We start from the raw sequence: 18,842 nt of genomic DNA on the forward strand, positions 1-18,842 counted from the left end.
TCACAATTAATTGGTGGATTTTTATTAGCCTTTTAGAACCACACTGGGCTGGGCCCAGCTTGGCACCTTGGAGTATTTCACAGTGTTTTCCATGCTATTAGTGACTTATACTCCTCAGTAGCAGCTCTCAATCCTTGGCAGCCAGAAAGCCACTTCATTAAGGGGTGACAGATCTGAGCCACAAAGAACCAACCTGACTGGGGAGCGGAATGGGTGCTGAGATGGGAGAGAACACTGGAGTCAGAACATCACCTGGTATGAAAGCTGCCGCCTTCTCCGGGAGCTCCTCACCGCTTCCCCACCGCTTCCCACAGACACTGAGGACCCCTAGGCTTGGCGCATGTGCCCTGAGTCTTAGGGCTGCTGTGATGGGGACAAGACAATGATTCCTGAGGCTGGTGGGGGTGGGGGTGTGGGGCACATTGTTCTCTTGGGGTCTGCCATTGTCCGATGACACAGTGGTTCAGGATGCCTCCCGCAAAGGGATGTTGTCACCGCTTGCTGACATGACACTGATGGGGACGGACACATCCCCGGGGTCCTTGCTCTAAGGATGGCCCTGGCACAGGGTGAACAGATGCGCTCACCGTAGGTGTGCTCATGCACCCCATTCTGCTTGACTCAAGGGAGGGGGAGGCAGTAAGCTAGATCAATCCCTTCCTTGGCTCATTCACGCAAAGCAGCCAGAGAATGTGCTCACCAGAGACCGGGTGAAACACAGCAGACTGAGGGCAGAGGGACACCCTGAAGCAAGGTCCCCGGGCCACCCGTCACTTGCCAACTTCTGTACCCTGAGCAAGGAGTCACCCACGGCCAGTACTTTAGAGAACACCGAGGCTGAACCACCCTGCACATTCCACAGGCTCTTTGGGGATGCACTGGCTGGCTGTTAATTTAGCAGGATTAGATTAACCTTGATGGAGAAACCTGAGATAAAGAACACGGGGGTGGGGGATGCCTTCAAAGCAGTGGATATGCTGTCATTATGCTTTTATCATTTTAAAAAACCCAACAAAGCTATTCTTTCCAGTTTGCTTGTACACTTGAGCTCAATAGCCCTGAAAATCCGAACAATCAAGCTGCTAAGGGCACTGCTGTCAAATCAACTCCCGCTGGGCTTGGCTAAGCTTCCTCTTTAACCCCGTGCCCCGCTGCCAAGCCCACCGTGTCTGTCAAGGTCTTTGGGCCTCTCATGCCACCCCAGTGCCCCCTCAGCCCTCGCTCTCTCCTCCACAGGTAAGATGACCCCTCTCCAGGACGGTGAAGGTGATACTCTAGAAAACATGTATTTTGGAAGCAGAGAGGTGAAGCCCCCCTGGGCGGTGCTGGCTCACTCCACCTGGCCTGGCAGTTCCAACTCCTTCAGCCCAGAGCGCCTGCGAGCTGCCTGCATCTGCTCGTTCCATTTATCCAAGACACAAGGCGGTCTTCATCTTGGTGTGTAGATCTAAAGGTATTTAGCTATCAAGATGAATGGAAAATAATTGTCTTTTCCTGTATGTTCGAAATATTAATAAAAATATTTAAGAAAAAAACCCCAAACAAAACAGGCTCCTGGGGGCGGCCAGCCAGACAGCTGCTGTAGTCATCAAGAGGGAAACCACCTCGTCCTAACTTTGCCCAGTGCCAAAGACGCTGCTTGACACATTTCACTGAAGAGCCTGACACGGTACTTTCCAGATTCTGGGCGGGAACGGGGTCATGCCCCGTGCTGCTGGTGCTCCTCCAATCCACAGCTCCTTGGCCCCTCAGAAATGCCCTCCTATAAAAAGAGCTCAGAGGGTTCCCTGATTACAGCAGTGGTATCCACTGGAGTGTGGGGGCAGGGGAGCAAGACGTTAGGTGACCCCCAGGGACAAGGGCAGTGCTGAGAGGGACACTATGGTCAGTCTGGTTTCACCTAATGTCTTCTTGTACGAGGACATTTAGAGTTTGCTTCCCCAGGGCACTCCATTCAGGAAGGCCTCCTGTAAAAGATCTCTGCCGCCCAAGTTGCTGGGCTGGCTATAATATTTGGCTGCTTCTCTTCCACTGTGGAGGGATGAATCCGGCCCTGGGCACAGCTCTCTCCTGGTCCTGTTGGGGCTGTCTGCACTGTCTACAAATTAGGCTGCCATGGTAGGCACATGCTGTGTGACCTTGGCAGAGCTGCCTGACATCTCTGAGCCTCTCAGCTTCCTTACCTGTCAAAGGAGGACAGTAACAAAAACTCCTTCATTAAAAAAAAGTGGTGGGCTTCGCTGGGCGTGGTGGCTCACGCCTGTAATCCCAGCACTTTGGGAGGCTGAGGCGGGTGGATCACGAGGTCAGGAGATCAAGACCATTGTGGCTAACATGGTGAAACCCCATCTCTACTAAAAATACAAAAAATTAGCCAGGCGTGGTGGTGGGCGCCTGTAGTCCCAGCTACTCGGGAGGCTGAGGCAGGAGAATGGTATGAACCCAGGAGGCGGAGCTTGCAGTGAGTCGAGAAGGCATCACTGGACTCCAGCCTGGGCAACAGAGCAAGACTCCGTCTCAAAAAAAAAAGTGGTGGGCTGGGGGCACTGGCTCACGCCTATAATCCCAGCACTTTGGGAGGCCAAGGTGGGCAGATCATGAGGTCAAGAGATCGAGACCATCCTGGCCAACATGGTGAAACTCCATCTCCACTAAAAATACAAAAATTAGCCGGGCGTGGTGGCGGGCAACTGTAGTCCCAGCTACTCTGGAGGCTGAGGCAGGAGAATCGCTTGAACCTGGGAGGCGGAGGTTGCAGTGAGCGGAGGTTTCGCCATTGCACTCCAGTCTGGGAGACAAGAGCAAAACTCTGTCTCAAAAAAAGGAAAAAAAAATTTTTTTTTGAGACAGGGTCTTACTCTGTTGCTCCAGCTAGAGAGTCTAGTGGTGTGATCATAGCTCACTGCAACCGCCGCCTCCTGGGCTCAAGCAATCCTCCCACCTTAGCCTCCTGACTACTGGTGCATGCCACCCAGCTAGTTTTTGTATTTTTTGTAGAGATGGGGTCTATGTTGCCCAGGCTGGTCTTGAACTCCCGGCCTCAAGCAATCCACCCACCTCAGCCTCCCAAAGTGCTGGGATTACAGGCATGAGCCACCCTGCCTGGCCTTTTAAGAAAATGTCTAATACCTTAGGTTGGTGTTTCGTAAATAATAACAACGGACCTCGAAGGCAGGACTCGAAAAGACCTGGAAACTGCCGGGTGTGTGCACACAGGTGCATTTTTCTGGGGCTGGGATCCAGTTTTCATTAGGTTCTCAGGAGGTTTTGTGACCCAGAAAAGGTTAAGAAACCACTGTCTTAGAATGTCTAGACCAAACTCAGCTTTTTAAGCTCAGGTGACACCCAGGAAAGACGCCCATTCGGGAGGTGAGAGGCGTCCTCCTCCACACAGCCCCAGTGTGGCCGACTGGCCTCACGTGCAGGAGCTGACTCTGGACATGATGACTCTGGACACACAGCCTCAGTGATTAGCGCTGGGAGGGCAGGGTGACAGTCCACATCTGACACAAGGAAGAAGCCACCAGCTGTGGCTGTCACCAGAATTGTCCTATGTCTTCGTTCAGACCTGGGAGGAGCAGCCATTCAAAGGACAGCCCTGAGAAGCCCCAGGCTTGGTGGATCTGGTGGCCAGCTATGGTTCAACTGGCAAGGAAACTGGGGGCCCCAGCCTGGTTTTGTCCCTGTAAAATGAAAAGCGGAGAATCTGGTGCCTGGCACTGCTCACAGCCACTCACTGTGAGAGCCCTATGGCGGGCGCCACCAGCCCTGGCCCGGCTGGAGTTCCACCTGTCACCCGCCGCACAGCACGTCTCGCTCCAGGTCTCTCAAGGGGAGCTTCACCGAACTGTGATCTTCATATGCTCTGCTAAGCAGGATTCGCACCCCTGACAAACCCGCTGGCCTGATCAGTATCATTATCAGAGTGCGCTACTCACTTCCCAACTGCCCCTTTCCAAGCTGTCAGCTCGGTGGGGACTAAGCCAGGAAAGGGTGGTGGGGCTCAGTCTGAGATGGCCTTCCCGGGCCCCAAAGGCCAGCACACCTCCACTCCTTCCCATCTACACAAAGATCTAAAACACCTGGCTCAAGGAACATAAGTGAGGACGCCTGGGGGCTTAGGGCGGAAAGGTGGAGAGAGAACAGGTGCAGGTGGGGAGGGATTTGCCCTCAGTCAGCAAGGAGCATAGGACCTGACGTCGTCACCCCACTTCCATGTCTTTGCGACAGCCTGACACCACCAGTCAGACGTGGCTTGTACAGTGGCACAGCCCACTCCCAGTGATGCTGGTGGGGCCAAGCTGCCGGCAGGTAAGTGCCAAGGGTACAGGAAGGGTCAAAGCATAGCAGGGCAAGTGCCTGAAAGATGGCTGTGGGCACCCAGGCCGCAGAGGCTCTGGGTAGCTGGGGGCAACCTGCCACTATTCTGCTCTTAAGACCTGATGCTGGACCCCAGCCCTGTTGGGAAAACCGGAACCCACTATATCCCGGCCGCCCCCCCATCACAGGCTCAGAACAACAGGGCAGGATCCCACAGGCCGAAGCAATCTGCCAAGGATTCTAATGTAAACACTGATTTATTTAAAAAATACTACAGAGGACAGATTTGGATTCAAAAAAAACACAGAGAATCATATACAGAAACAAAATGCACTGGACCCAGAGAAGCAGAGGAGCCACCACAGGCATCCGAGGGAGCAGGGCAGGGCGCTGTGCACACGCCACTTATAAAAGAGCGTCTATAAAAGATGCATACCAACAGATGCGTGTAAAATAGAGTGGCACGTCACGTTAACAGAAAGAAGGGACCAGTACCTCATGGAAACGGGCAGTCGGGGGACCTGGGTGGGCGCTCTGCTTTGTCTTCAAGGCCGCTGTCGGTGACTAGTGCCTCCCTCAGGCTGTGTCACACCCGTCGGGGGCAAAGAGGTGATGTGCTGTAAGAACCGCATAAAACGATCCAGAGGAAACCATTTCTACCAGAAAAATAAAGTACAAGTTTAGGTGATGAGTACAAAGCTAGGGCCTGTGCGAGGCTGCTGGCACGAGGCAGCGTGGGAGGCGGGAAGGTGGCTCCTCCTGGCTCTCCCAGCGTGAAGCCTCGGGGGCGGCCACCTGCCCACTGCTCTTGGAGTTAGCTGTTCTGTCAAGGTCCAGGAGACCCCGGGTCCCTGCCCAGAGTCACAGCCCCTGTACCTGGGCTCCAGCCTGGGGCAGCCTCGGGGAGAAGACGGCAGGCGTGCTCTGTGAAACACTCGAGGCTTTCAGTCAGGGGCTCCATTTGTGGTTTTCCTAACACTCCCTGATGACCCCCCACAGAACATGAGGCTATGTCACTCACGGTAATTAAATAAGACATTCGCCCAGTTAGAGTGCAGCCAGGACCAGGACTGCCCAGGCCCTTTCCTCCCGCCTGTGCGCAGGTGCCCGGTGGCAGCTCTGTTCTCTCTCAGGGTGGCTACAGAGAGGCAGGGCTTTGAAATGCTTCAAGAAAAGCAAAGACTGTCTTGTTCCAAAGGAAAGGGCCTTGGAAGAATCTACTTTGTCTTACAGGAGTAGGGGAGGGGAAGGGCCCTTTCAGGGCACCCAGATGTGTGAAAGGAAAGTTCACTCTGGGCCCTTGCAGACCTGCCTGGGCCCAGTCTGGGGCTATTTGGCACCAGCTGTTCACCCAACTAGCCACTGCCTCCCTTGTCCCCTGCCTCCATTCTGTCGGGGGAGGGATGTTGGCAGTGACAGTGACCTGCCACCCTTGAGACTCAAGCTTTCTTGCCAGGATTCACAGTGCACGTCACAAGAGAGCAAGAGCTGCGCTCTGGGGATGTGGAGAGGACAGATGGAAAGCACATGCCCCGTGCCTCGATCCTTTTCAGCTCCCACCTGCCCAGGACTCAAAGGCTGGTTGGCTTTAGCACCCTGTTTTCCACCCAAATCAAGAGCTGTCCTGCACATGAGGAAATGGCGAGTGCACCCCACCCCGGGCAGCAGCGGAGGGCAGAGTGACCAGCCGTGATGCATGCCCGTGTGTGCCCTTCCCGAAATGTGGTTCTTGAAACATGTCTTCAGCACAGGACAGGCAAGGCCAGGGAGTGCAGGCAGAGGGCCTGATGCACAAGGCCTCGGTTCAGGCTTCCATTCTTGGAGAAGTGGAAGGAGAAGCCCAGCCAGGGGAGGAGGGGCTCCAGAGAGAAAAAATGAAAAGGACACTCCACATCAGCTGTTCCCACCTGGCCTGGAGAGCTCAGTCTGGAGCACTAGGTGGGAGCGGGGCTGGCGGGTCCTGGCATGCTGACTGCAGTCCACGGAGCAGGAACTCCACAGATAAAACTCGAGGACAGAGATGGAGCAGGGAGCCCGGGTGGGGAAGAGGAAGGTGCGGGAGGGTAGGCGGTGCAAACGTAGGTAGTAGAGCTGGACTCCACAGGGCCCTCAGCTCTGCCTGGTGCAGAGCTCCTGGGCCAAGGTGCTGACTCACTGGTCCCTTGTCAGCCACTGTCACGGGTATGGGAGAGCCCGCATGTGCTGCAGGCAGCTCCGGCGGGCCTGACACCTGACCCCTGACTGCTGCTACCTCTGCACTATGTCACTGATTTCCTTCACCGAACTGAGGAGCTTGCTGAAGTCCTGAGTGGCTGCCGGACCACTGCCTGCTGTCGCCGGGCAGATCTGAAGCTCCCGGAGATTATTCTCCAGTTTGTTGATGGCCTCTCGGAAGGCAAACTTGTTCCTCATTTGCTGGATGGAATCCACGTAGCTCACGCAGAACGTGTAGAGGTTTTTGCCGGCCTCGAGCACTGCACTGTGGCTGGCCATCTGCTCTGAGTTCCTAGAGATGGCGAGGCACAGCGCCTCGGTGCTGTCTAGGACCACGCCCTTGGTGATGGCGCCACTGGCGATCCGCTCTGGAGGTTGGCGGGTTTTCCGAAGAGACACTCGGGTTGATATGAGAGGGATGAAGGCAGTGGAAGAGGGCTGGTCCCCTGCCAGGGCTGAGGATGCTGATGGCAACGTGGAGGGAATGGGGGCTGGGCTGATGGGGGTCCCCGACAGCTTGGTGGACTGTGGCTTTGGAGTGGCCGGGAGCACGGGCTTTTTGAGTCCCTCTCCTGGCTGGCTGGGCTTGGCAGCATCACTGTTCACAGCATCAACCAGGCTCGTGGCTTTTGTCTTTGCACCCGGGCCTGCCTCCCCAGCCGCCTCCTGGCTCGGGCTCTGCGAGGGCTTTCCTCCAGCCTTCCCTGCAGAGGCTGCTGGTGGGGGCGGCGGGGCAGGTTTGAGCCTGGACAATTTCCCCTTGTCCCTTCCTGGCGACTCAGAGGAGTGCTTGTGCCTCCTTATTCTGGACTCCTCGGCGGGGCCCTTGCTGGTGCCTCCTGGTGCACCTGAGCCTGCTTTGCTGGTGGGGGTCACTGGCTCAGCTGCAGCAGGGGTCCCTAAGGCACTGCCCTTTCCAGCTTCTTCCTTGTTGGGGAGGCCTGAGGCAGGGGCCATCATGACCTGCCGCCGGAGGGGTTTTGGAGTCAGGTTGGGCGGGCTGGAGCCCGGGCTGGACTCCATGATGTCTTTGAAGACCTCATCAGCAGCTTCCTCGTTCTTTTTCACCAGCCTGGGCGGGGGCGTTACTGTGCCTCGGGCCACCTGGTCAGACCTGTTCTCCCCTGCCCTCTTCCGAGGCAGAGCCGGCTTCTCACTTTTGTGCCCTCCAAATGTGGACGAGTCAAACTGTCTTCCCGTAGACTGCAAGTCCCGAGGCAGCGTGACCGACCTCCACTCTGTGTCCTTGGCCCCGTGGGGAACGCAGGAGGCCGAGCAGGAGCGCAGGAAGCGCTTGCTGGAGCTGCCACCACCCTCCTCCTCGCCAGTGGCCAGGCGGCTGCTGGTCAGTGTGCTGGACTTCTTCCACAGGTGGGGAGACCGAAAGCCTGAGCCCCCAGACTCCCGGAGGGCTCCATTGGGGACCCCAGCCCCATTGCTGGGCTTTGGGGACTTGGCGGGGTCAGCTGTGTCCAAAGGGGTGAGAGCCAGCGCCCCATTGCTGATGTCTCGGCCCTCTTCCTCGCCGGCCCCCCTGCGCTCCGGCTGGCCGTCCATCTCCCGGAAGGAGCTGCTGCGTTTGGGAGGGGTTGGGGCTGTCTTCTTCTTCTTCTTGATCAAGGCGCTGAACAAGTTGGTCTTTTTGTCTTTGGGGAGAAGGCGTTCATCCTCATTCAGGCCGCCCTCCAGGGGACCTCGCTCTTTTCGAGGGAGCAATGGAGACACGGCAGGCTCATGGTCCAGAGGATCTGAAACGCAAGGGGAAGAGCTGACAACTCCAGACAACTCCAGAGGCTAAGGCAGGAGAATCGCTTGAACCACAGAGGCAGAGGTTGCAGTGAGCTGAGATCTCGCCACTGCACTCCAGCCAAAACAAACAAACAAAAAAATTGTCGAAGGTGAACCCTTCTTATCTCCTATGCATAATGGCCCATTGTCCCTTCCCCACAGTGGGACATAGCCCCTTATTCCCAGAACTCCTTGTAGGCCTGTCAGCTAGCTGGCTGGCAGGAAAGCCACAAGTTTTGACCCTTTGCTTGGCCTTGTCATCGTTTTTACTCACCAGAGTGATGTGGGTGGGTTGGGGGACTGCTGCCTTAAAGTAAACCACTGCAGGGATGAAAAGGCCAGGGCCATCCAGCTTTTTGTTCCCATCTTCAGGGAAAGAGACCAAAGCTTTTCTTTTGAGTTGGAGTCTCGCTCATTGCCTAGGCTGGAGTGAAGTGGCGCAATCTCAGCTCACTGCAACCTCCGCCTCCCAGGTTCAAACGGTTCTCCTGCCTCAGCCTCCCAAGTAGCTGGGATTACAGCACGCGCTACCACGCGTGGCTAATTTTGTATTTTTAGAAGAGACAGGTTTCACCATGGTGGTCAGGCTGGTCTCAAACTCCTGACCTCAGGTGATCAACCCGCCTTGGCCTCCCAAAGTGCTAGGATTACAGGCATGAGCCACTGCACCTGGCTCAAAGCCTTTCCTAACAACAATCCTAACAGCAATGACGGCTTTATTGAGAGGAACGTGACACGTGCTTCACCTTTACAACGTCATCTGCTGTGCATTCTCACAACAGCGCTGTAGCACGGTTACAAGTGAGAAAGCTGAGGACAGACGGAGAGAAGGGACTACTTGCCTGGCCTCATGGATGGTGGGCATCAGAGCCGGTTATCAGATCCAGGCCTGTCTGAGCCCAGATGCTTGGGTGCTCCTCTGGGAGCATGGGGTGGGGGCAGCCCCCAGCTTGTGCCAAGGGAGCCTGACCTCATGATTCGCCCACTTTGGCCTCCCAAAGTGCTGGGATGACAGGTGTGAGCCACCACACCTGGCCAACAGTTTTTTAATGGGCACTTTTAAAATATGAATCATAGCTTATAAGAAATCTTTTTGGTAGCCAGGAGCGGTGGCTCACATCTGTCATCCCAGCACTTTGGAAGGCCAAGGCGGGTGGATCACGAGGTCAAGAGATCGAGACCATCCTGGCCAACATGGTGAAACCCAATCTCTACTAAAAAATGCAAAAATTAGCTGGGCATGGTGGCACACGCCTATAGTCCCACCTACTCAGAAGGATGAGGCAGGAGAATTGCTTGAACCTGGGAGGCGGAGGTTGCAGTGAGCCGGGATCACGCCACTGCACTCCAGCCTGGCAACAGAGTGAGACTCCTTCTCAAAAAAAAAAAAATCTTTTTGGTGTTGCCAAGCTCCTGCTAGTGAATAACAGAATTTTCCCTCAGAGGTCAGCTTGCAAGAAGAGGTTTTCTGTTGGCACCTGTAACTCAGAACAGAGGTACCAGTGTGCATTTATCAGAACCCAAGGCAGCACGCGGGACATCTGAATCAGGGAACGCCAAAGCCCTCTCAGAACTTTAATCTAGTGGAAGGAGGCCAGGAGAGTGAAATTGCAATGAATTATGCACCACTCGGTTTCAGCACTGAGCAGTTAATTGACACCCTCGGCTCACCAAGAGATCACTATCAAAATACCCCTCAGATGAGACTGATGGGCATAAATGAACATGACTGCTGATCACACAGCGTTCCCACAGAGGCCTCCCCCCACTGCTCAGCCACCTGAAATCAGGAAAACCAACAGGAGGAGGGAGGGTGGAAGCTTCTGGACAGTCTATATGCCATAACCTCCAAGGGCGTGAGCGAGATGACCCAGCAGGGGTGAAGCATTGTTAATTTGGACTTATTTAGCATGCAAGCCTTTGAAATGTGCATTTTGGTACATAACATACACACTATACTCCTACGGTAGTGGACATATGTACTTTATATACCATATATATGGGCTGCATGTTCATTTTTTTTTTTAATTTAACTAATATGAGTATGTGATAAAGAAAACTCAGGTTTATAGATTCTGCTGTCAGTAAACATCCCACCATAAATCTCCATGAAGTGGGGATTTGTCCGGTCCCTTCACATGTACCCAGTCTGTGGTCCATTAGAATGGAGTCCACTATTGCCATCCCCAGGATCCTCTACGAACCCAGATGCTTGGCCTAGCCCCCACCTCCAATATGGTTTAGCTGAGTCCCCACCCAAATCTCACCTTGAATGGTAATAACCCCCACGTGTCAAGGGCGGGGTCAGGTGGAGATAAATGAATCATGGGGCAGTTTCTCCCACATTCTCGTGGTAGTGAATAAGTCTCACAAGATCTGATGGTTTTATAAAGCGGACTTCCCCTGCACAAGATCTCTTGCCTGCCACCAAATAAGACATGACTTTGCTCCTCATTCGCCTTCAGCCATGATTGTGAAGCCTCCCTAGTCATGTAGAACTGTGAGTTGGTGAAACTTCTTTCCTTAATAAATTACGCAGTCTTGGGTATGTCTTTATTAGCAGCATGAAAACAAACGAATATACCCTTCAATGCTTTTGTTCAGCTGGTCTGCAGCAGAACCTGGACTGCTGGTTCTGGGGGCCAACCACGAACACAGAACAGAGCCTGGCCTGTAGGCACACTACAAAAATGTTGGCAAATATTATTATTGCTAGTGTTTTGAGACCCTCCTGAGCTGATCCCAACTCCCTCGCTTGCCTAGGCAACGGCACCAGAAACATGTTCTTCCCAGAGACCACCAGGACACGGGCTCTGTCCACGGGCGTGTCCTGGTTCTGCCTGGCTGCAGCGAGCTTGTTACATCAGTGCCTTCACCCTGAGCTGCTCATCACGCAGCCTGGTGATTACTATTGTTGCATCTGCTCTGAGACAGCAACCACAGATGCCGCGGGTAACAGGTGGGAGATGGGCTAGCTCCTTGGCGGGCTCCAGAAGCACCTCTGCCTATGGGACTGAACTGACCGCTGGAGCCTATGCTCCTCAGGGACTCCCAGAGGGAGGGGACAGGAGGCAGGTGGGGAGAGGAGAACCTTCTTCCTTCCAAAGCTGAACCACTGATACAGGCTGTGGCTGCACTTCTGTGTGGGCTCCATTCACAGCTTCCCTTTGGCCTATGCTGGCCCAAATGTAGCCTCTGGCAGGGAGGGGAAGAGCAGCGGGGTTTCAGGGTAGTGGGGGACATACCGCTCTCTCCCTGGCCCTTGGAGTGAGGCATCTCAGGCACGTCGGTGGCGTCTCTGTGCTCCGCAGCTCTCCTGGAGGTCCTCGTCTTGGTGGGCAGCTCTGGGGCCTGCAGCAAGGTACTCACAGCCCCACGGATGCCTTGTTTCCCCAGCTCCTTTTCCACTTCTAAGAATCACACAGGGACAGAAACAAAAATCCAGTAGCCATCAGTACTGGTGTTGGCTTGGTATGGTGATTCTCTTTCTTTGTAAGATAACAGTGCTCATCTGCACACAACTAAAGAAAAGGCACGTGGATGCCAGAGAAACAGCCCTTAGCATTTCTCAGAACTCTGCAGGGCTGCAGCAGACAAGAGAGCAAAACACTCCACGCCTCTGCCCAGCTTTCTGGTCTCAGGACAGGCTGGTCTGTGAACTTCCACCAGGAAGTGAACCGAATGACCCAGGCTGCAGTACCCCATGGCCACCCTTTCACTCCACTGCAGGTACCCCGGGATGGGTACTTTACCGTCTGAGATACTGGATTCCTGGAACATGGTTTCAAAGGCTTGGTGGATTTCAGCAAAGGAGGGCCGGTCAGAGGGATTCCACTGCCAACCTGGACAGATGAAACCCAAGTCAGATCATCCATGAGATCTGGCTAGCAATACAGGGCTAGCAGTGTTCAAGGAAAAGTCTAGAATGAAAGTAGCATTCCAATCCTGCTAACCATCTTTTGCTGCAACAAGTTAAAATGACAAATGTCATCATGTCCTATTATAGACATTAAGAGTCTGAAAAGACATTAGATGCTGGCAAGAATATGGATTGTAAAACCCCAGAGAGACAGTGACAGCAAGAGCTGCATTTACAAATATATTTTTCCCAGCCCCACTCTAGTAGGTGTAGAAAATTACTAAGCCATTTCAAACAGCTCACCTATCTCATTCTTTCTTCATGGTTATCAAAGTCTGAAGTAAAGAAATTCTCACGAAAATGAGACTAACATGAGGACTAAACAGACTAAAAAAGCCTAGTACTGGGGACCAGGAGCAGTCACTCCCATACCCATCTAATTGGAGTATACAATGGCATAACCTTTTTTAACAGTTTGGTAAAATTTATCAAAATTTAAAATCCACGTAGTTCTTTGAATCAACAGTTCAACTTTTAGAAATACCAGCCAAAGTGCCCAGAGATTCGTGTACATGAGTATTTGTTTCTGCTTTGTTTATAATGGCAAAAATCAAACAAATGTGTAAAACAACCAATGCACATCAAAAGAGGACCGGATGAATGAGTGAAATCATTTAATGGAGTGCTAGGCAGCTACATATAAATAAGAGGTGGGGAGAGGGAGAGATCTGAATACATGGACATGTGGGAAAACAGTGTAAGAAATGGCCGTATAAATACCTTCTAAGATATATGAAAACATCCTGTGTGTGCACAGTACAGATAACATATATGGAATTAGAAAAAAACGACTGGATAAAAATTACCTCACGGCCGGGTGCAGTGGCTCACGCCTGTAATCCCAGCACTTTGAGAGGCTGAGGCGGGCGGATCACCTGAGGTCGGGAGTTGGAGACCAGCCTGACCAACATGGAGAAACCCCAACTCTACTAAAAATACGAAATTAGCCAGGCGTGGTGGCGCATGCCTGTAATCCCAGCTACTCGGGAGGCTGAGGCAGGAGAATCGCTTGAACCAGGGAGGTGGAGGTTGAAGTGAGCCAAGATTGTGCCATTGCACTCCAGCCTAGGCAACAAGAGCGTTGAAACTCCGTCTCAAAAAAAAAAAAAAAAAAAAAAAAATCACCTTGTGAGCTTAGCTACTATAGCAGAAGGTCTGAAGGTAGGACCCAGGAATCTGTATTTAGGAATACACCCAGGTTTGGTAACTATCAATACCATTTTTGCTTTAAAAGACAAGTCATGCACATAATATCTATCTGTAAATAAAGATCAATAGGTATCAAATGGCTACATTAGCTGCTTCTGAAGAACTGGAATGGAGAGGGCTCATGGAAAAACTTTCAACTTTGTGTACACACTCCTGCATAGTTGGAATTTCCTGGAATGCCCACATATACTTGTGAGAACAGGCTGAGGAAGGCTTACATGCTCGCATGAGTTCATAGACCTTCTCTGGGCAGCCTTCTGGGCGCTCCATGCGGTAGTCCTTCTCCAGCAGCTCATACACCTGGGACAGGTCAATTCCCGGGTAAGGGGACATGCCATAGGTAGCAATTTCCCAAAGCAATACTCCAAATGCTGAAAGAAAACCGAAAGAGGCTGTTCAAGATGTGTAGCATTTCACTACACTACATTTAAAATCGGTTACATCTGCAGCAGACCTCAGAAGGGATGGCCCCAGCAGCAGCCCAGGCTCTGACATTTTACCAGACTCTTTATCATCAGAAGACCAGGACAAGGCCGGGTGCAGTTGCTCACGCCTGTAATCCCAGCACTTTGGGAGGCTGGGGTGGGAGGATCGTTTGAGGTCAGGAGTTCAAGACCACCCTGGCCAACATGGCAAAACCCCATCTCTACTAAAAATACAAAATTAGCCAGGTGTGTTGGTGCACAGCAGTCGTCCTGGCTACTTCGGAGGCTGAGGCAGGAGAATCGCTTGAATCTGGGAGGCGGAGGTTGCAGTGAGCCGAGATTGCTCCAGCCTGGGCGACAAGAGCAAGACTCTGTCTCAAAAAAAAAAAAAAAAAAAAAAAAAAAAAAAAACACCAGGACAGAACAAGACTCAGTAAACTTACCCCACAGACAAACATGCTGGAGGAGGGCAGAAGATGAGTTATCAGACCCTGTGGGGTATTTTAGGTAATGTGACCATCTTGCCGGGATATGTGGTAGAAGGAAACTGGCACTGGAAGTCAGCCGGCCATGTTAACTCATAGCTCTGTGACCAACCAGCTCTGTGCCTAACTGGCCACCACTGCTTTCCGGGTGCACAAGACTATCTCCAAAGCCCCTTCTAACTCTAAACATTTCATAAAAATCTTACAAAATCTTCGAATGTTTTGAAATCTCAGATTATTGCCTTGAAATTCCATTTCCCATTAAAGGGTAAGATTCCTTGGAGAAACGGGTGATTCAGGCCTGGGGCACAGAATGAACCTGCAATAATCTTGTCATTTGAGGGCATGGATATCACAGAAAACTACACAGGTAATGTCAAAATGACTAGGAGCTAATGTGAAGTTCCCACTGGCCAAGATGAGACAATCTGAGTATCAACAGGGAAAATAACCGCAGTGGATTGAAACACATCAAATATATATAAATCTGAGAGTTCATAATAATACCACAAATGACAACAACAAAAACCTAATTGGCCACCACTGAAGGGTATTAAGAAACTAACTTGTGCACTTTGGGAGGCCGAGGCGGGCGGATCACGAGGTCAGGAGATTGAGACCATCCTGGCTAATGCGGTGAAACCCCGTCTCTACTAAAAATACAAAAAAATTTAGCCGGCCGTGGTGGCGGGCGCCCGTAGTCTCAGCTACTCGGGAGGCTGAGGCAGGAGAAAGGCGTGAACCCTGGAGGCGGAGCTTGCAGTGAGCTGAGATCGCACCACTGCACTCCCGCCTGGGCGACAGAGGGAGACATCATCTCAAAAAAAAAAAAAAAAACAAAACAAAACAAAAAAAAAAATAACCTGTGGCAGGGCATGGTGGCTCATGCCTATAATCCCAGCACTTTGGGAGGCCAAGGTGGGCAGATTGTCTGAGCTCAGAAGTTCAGGACCAGCCTGGGCAACATGGTGAAGCCCCATCTTTACTAAAAATACAAAAAAAATTAGCCTGGAGTGGTGGCAGGCACCTGCAATCCCAGTTACTTGGGAGACTAAGGCAGAAGAATTGCTTGAAACACAGGAGGCGGAGGTTGCAGTGAGCTGAGATCATGCTACAGCCTGTGTGACAAAGCAAGACTGTCTCCAAAAAAAAGAAACTAATTTGTTATTTTAAGAACTGGTAGGCCAGGCGCGGTGGCTCAAGCCTGTAATCCCAGCACTTTGGGAGGCCGAGACGGGCGGATCACGAGGTCAGGAGATCGAGACCATCCTGGCTAACACAGTGAAACCCCGTCTCTACTAAAAATACAAAAAATTAGCTGGGCGTGGTGGCGGCGCCTGTAGTCCCAGCTACGCGGGAGGCTGAGGCAGGAGAATGGCGGGAACCCGGGAGGCGGAGCTTGCAGTGAGCTGAGATCCGGCCACTGCACTCCAGCCTGGGCGACAGAGCGAGACTCCGCCTCAAAAAAAAAAAAAAAAAGAACTGGTAAAAGGCCGGGCACGGTGGCTCAAGCCTGTAATCCCAGCACTTTGGGAGGCCGAGACGGGTGGATCACGAGGTCAGGAGATCGAGACCATCCTGGCTAACACGGTGAAACCCCATCTCTACTAAAAAATACAAAAAACTAGCCGGGCGAGGTGGCGGGCACCTGTAGTCCCAGCTACTTGGGAGGCTGAGGCAGGAGAATGGCGTAAACCCGGGATGCGGAGCTTGCAGTGAGCTGAGATCCGGCCACTGCACTCCAGCCTGGGCGACAGAGCGAGACTCCATCTCAAAAAAAAAAAAAAAGAACTGGTAAATAAAACCAAAGAAGCAAGAATTGATCCTGCTCTTCCTATATGAACTGTACCACTGAGTAACCAAAGAGATGAGGAACCGTTTCTCCTCATACAAGTATTCCACTAACAACTGAATAGGAATGACAGAATTAGAGAATTCCCATCTGGCAACACCTAGTAAACTATTGGATCTAGGCACTGTATATCAATAACTGCTAAAAATTACTCAAAAAAATTTTAAAAAGATAGAAAATCAAGCATTTTGGGGCCGGGCGCAGTGGCTCACAGCTGTATCCCAGCACTCTGGGAGACCGAGGTGGGCACATCACGAGGTCAGGAGTTCGAGACCATCCTGGCCAACATGGTAAAACCCCTGCCTCTACTAAAAATGCAAAAATTAGTCAGGGGTGGTGGCAGGCACCTGTAATCCCAGCTACTCAGGAGAATCACTTGAAACCGGAAGGCAGAGGTTGCAGCGAGCCGAGATTGTGCTACTATACTCCAGCCTGGGCAACAAGAGCGAAACTCCGTCTCAAAAAAACAAAACAAAACAAAAACAAAAACAAAAAGAAAGAAAATCAAGCATTTTATGTCTACTGATGGAAGGGCACACCATCTCTTCTGATCCACTCTTACTAAAAGAAAAACAGTCAAACCTGAATGTGATGAGGCTGTCCAGATTCAGCCACCCTTAACTAGGAATACAGAAGCCAGAGGAACATTAAATCACACCATTGGAGACAATGGGCAAAACTCAGAACGTAAGAAACTCTGCGGAACAAATGATGGTTTCTTCAATAAACAAACAGCAAGGGAAATAAAGACATGGAGAGGGGGCTCACAGAGGACACTGTTTTAACAGACAGATCAGCAGATACACTGTGCACCATATTTGGACCTCAGGCCAAAGGTTTAAAAAAAAAAAAAAAAGGTGGCTGGGTGCAGTGGCTCACACCCGTAATCCCAGCACTTTGGGAGGCCAAGGCAGGTGGATCACCTGAGGTCAGGAGTTCTAGACCAGCCTGGCCAACATGGTGAAACCCCATCTCTACTAAAAATACCAAAAATTAGCTGGGCATGGTGACGGGCGCCTATAATCCCAGCTACTCAAGACACTGAGGCAGGAGAATTGCTTGAACCTGGGAGGCAGAGGCTGCACTGAGCCAAGATTGTACCACTGCACTCCAGCCTGGGTGACAGAGTGAGACTCCCTCTCAAAAAAACAAAAAGAAAGGAAGAGCAAGAAAAAAAGGGAAAAAAAAGGGAAGAGCAAGAAAGAGGCAGAAAAAAAAAAAAAAAACCAAAAAAAAACCCCTCCCGTAGCCAGGAAGGACCACTTCAGTGCAGCAGCAACCCTTACCCCAGACGTCGGACTTGATGGAGAACTTGTTGTAGGCCAGGCTCTCGGGTGCAGTCCATTTGATGGGGAACTTGGCTCCGGCATGGGCTGTGTAGGTGTCCCCTGTCATCAACCTGCTCAGGCCAAAATCAGCTACCTTCACCAAGTGGTTCTCCCCTACCAGGCAGTTTCGGGCAGCAAGATCTCTAAGAAAGAAAAATGTTCACCCATGAGAGCTCCTGGCCAACTTTCCACTTCACAAATCCACCACTGTTGAGCAAAGCTGCAATGCTGACAATGGGAAGATTGAGTCCAGTGCCCTGGAAATTTGTATTAATGCCCACTGCAATTAACACAGTGCCAGCCTCTCAGCAAACACACCTTGAGATAGATCCCAACATGGCGAGAGGCTGGTGCTGGGAGCGGGCTCCCTGGCCCCATGACCTGGAGCAAGTTAATTACCTTGGGACTCAGTTACCTCATCCGTAAAATGAAGACGATAATAATGGCACCCACCTCTTAGGGCTGCTGTGAGTGTAATTAATTAATATGCTAAATGCTTTGATTGATGTGTCGAGAATATTAAGTGCAGTTATTGCTACTCTATGCCAGGCACAGAGACAAACACTTAGCCCAGTCTTTGATTGCAAGAAACTTTTATCAGAGTGCATCTCCACTTGTCCTATCCAGACTTGATGGGACAAAATAAAACAAAGCCCATGACATTCTTTACCCAAACTGTGTTTCCTACTTCCCTCTTTCTTCCTGATGTGTACCCAAATGTATCCTAAAAACGCTCTCCTGTATAATCTGTTTCCTCTCACTTCCTGATTCTCCCAGGGAGGTAGGAATCTAATCTTTGGTTCATGAACATTAACCATGAAATCACAAGGCAAGCGGGAAGAGGGGAATGACAGGAGGCAGCAGCTTGAGGCGATGGTGCACGAGATAGCCTGATCGTCAGCAACGAGAGTGAAATTAAATACAGAAGAGTTGTGCCTAAGAGGATTTTGGTAAAGCATTTTAAGTTCGCTTGAATGAAGAAGGAACAGACCTGGCCGTGCCAAGCAAACCAGAAGTCAAGCAATCTCAGTTTGCAGCATCAGAGGGTTCACTTTCCTGAAAGCCAGGGGTATCTGGATCAGGCTCTCGTGGAGCATAGAAAATCTGTCTTACAAGGAGCTGCCAGCATTTCACACATGCTACCCTTATTCCTTGCTATGAAATCTCATGTAGAGGTTTCATACTTGAGCTAATTGGGAAGGAAAGGTCACAGTGGTGGTGTGGAGAACATCTCATATAAAAGACGCCAGCAAAGCCCATCAGGCATTGTCCTGCACAGGCTGTCGCTTTGCTAGGAAGCCA

The 18,842-nt window shown here is 51.6% G+C and overlaps 2 protein-coding genes across 3 annotated transcripts in view; both read right to left on the reverse strand.

Annotated features, from left to right (window-relative positions):
* Nucleotides 1-18,842, reverse strand: part of AIF1L (allograft inflammatory factor 1 like) — an 803,784-nt gene that overhangs the window by 247,061 nt on the left and 537,881 nt on the right. The window lies entirely within an intron of this gene.
* Nucleotides 4,559-18,842, reverse strand: part of ABL1 (ABL proto-oncogene 1, non-receptor tyrosine kinase) — a 185,201-nt gene continuing 170,917 nt past the window's right edge. For both annotated transcript variants that reach the window (XM_050759782.1, XM_050759783.1), the window contains exons 7-11: nucleotides 17,499-17,683; nucleotides 13,669-13,821; nucleotides 12,075-12,164; nucleotides 11,568-11,732; nucleotides 4,559-8,282 (exon numbers count right to left, since the gene is read on the reverse strand). In XM_050759782.1, the coding sequence (XP_050615739.1) occupies nucleotides 6,568-8,282; nucleotides 11,568-11,732; nucleotides 12,075-12,164; nucleotides 13,669-13,821; nucleotides 17,499-17,683 (2,308 nt within the window). In that variant the 3' untranslated portion in view covers nucleotides 4,559-6,567. The remainder of the gene's footprint in view (nucleotides 8,283-11,567; nucleotides 11,733-12,074; nucleotides 12,165-13,668; nucleotides 13,822-17,498; nucleotides 17,684-18,842) is intronic.

Source organism: Macaca thibetana, chromosome 15 (genome assembly GCF_024542745.1).
Source record: "Macaca thibetana thibetana isolate TM-01 chromosome 15, ASM2454274v1, whole genome shotgun sequence".
Lineage (NCBI taxonomy): Eukaryota > Metazoa > Chordata > Mammalia > Primates > Cercopithecidae > Macaca > Macaca thibetana.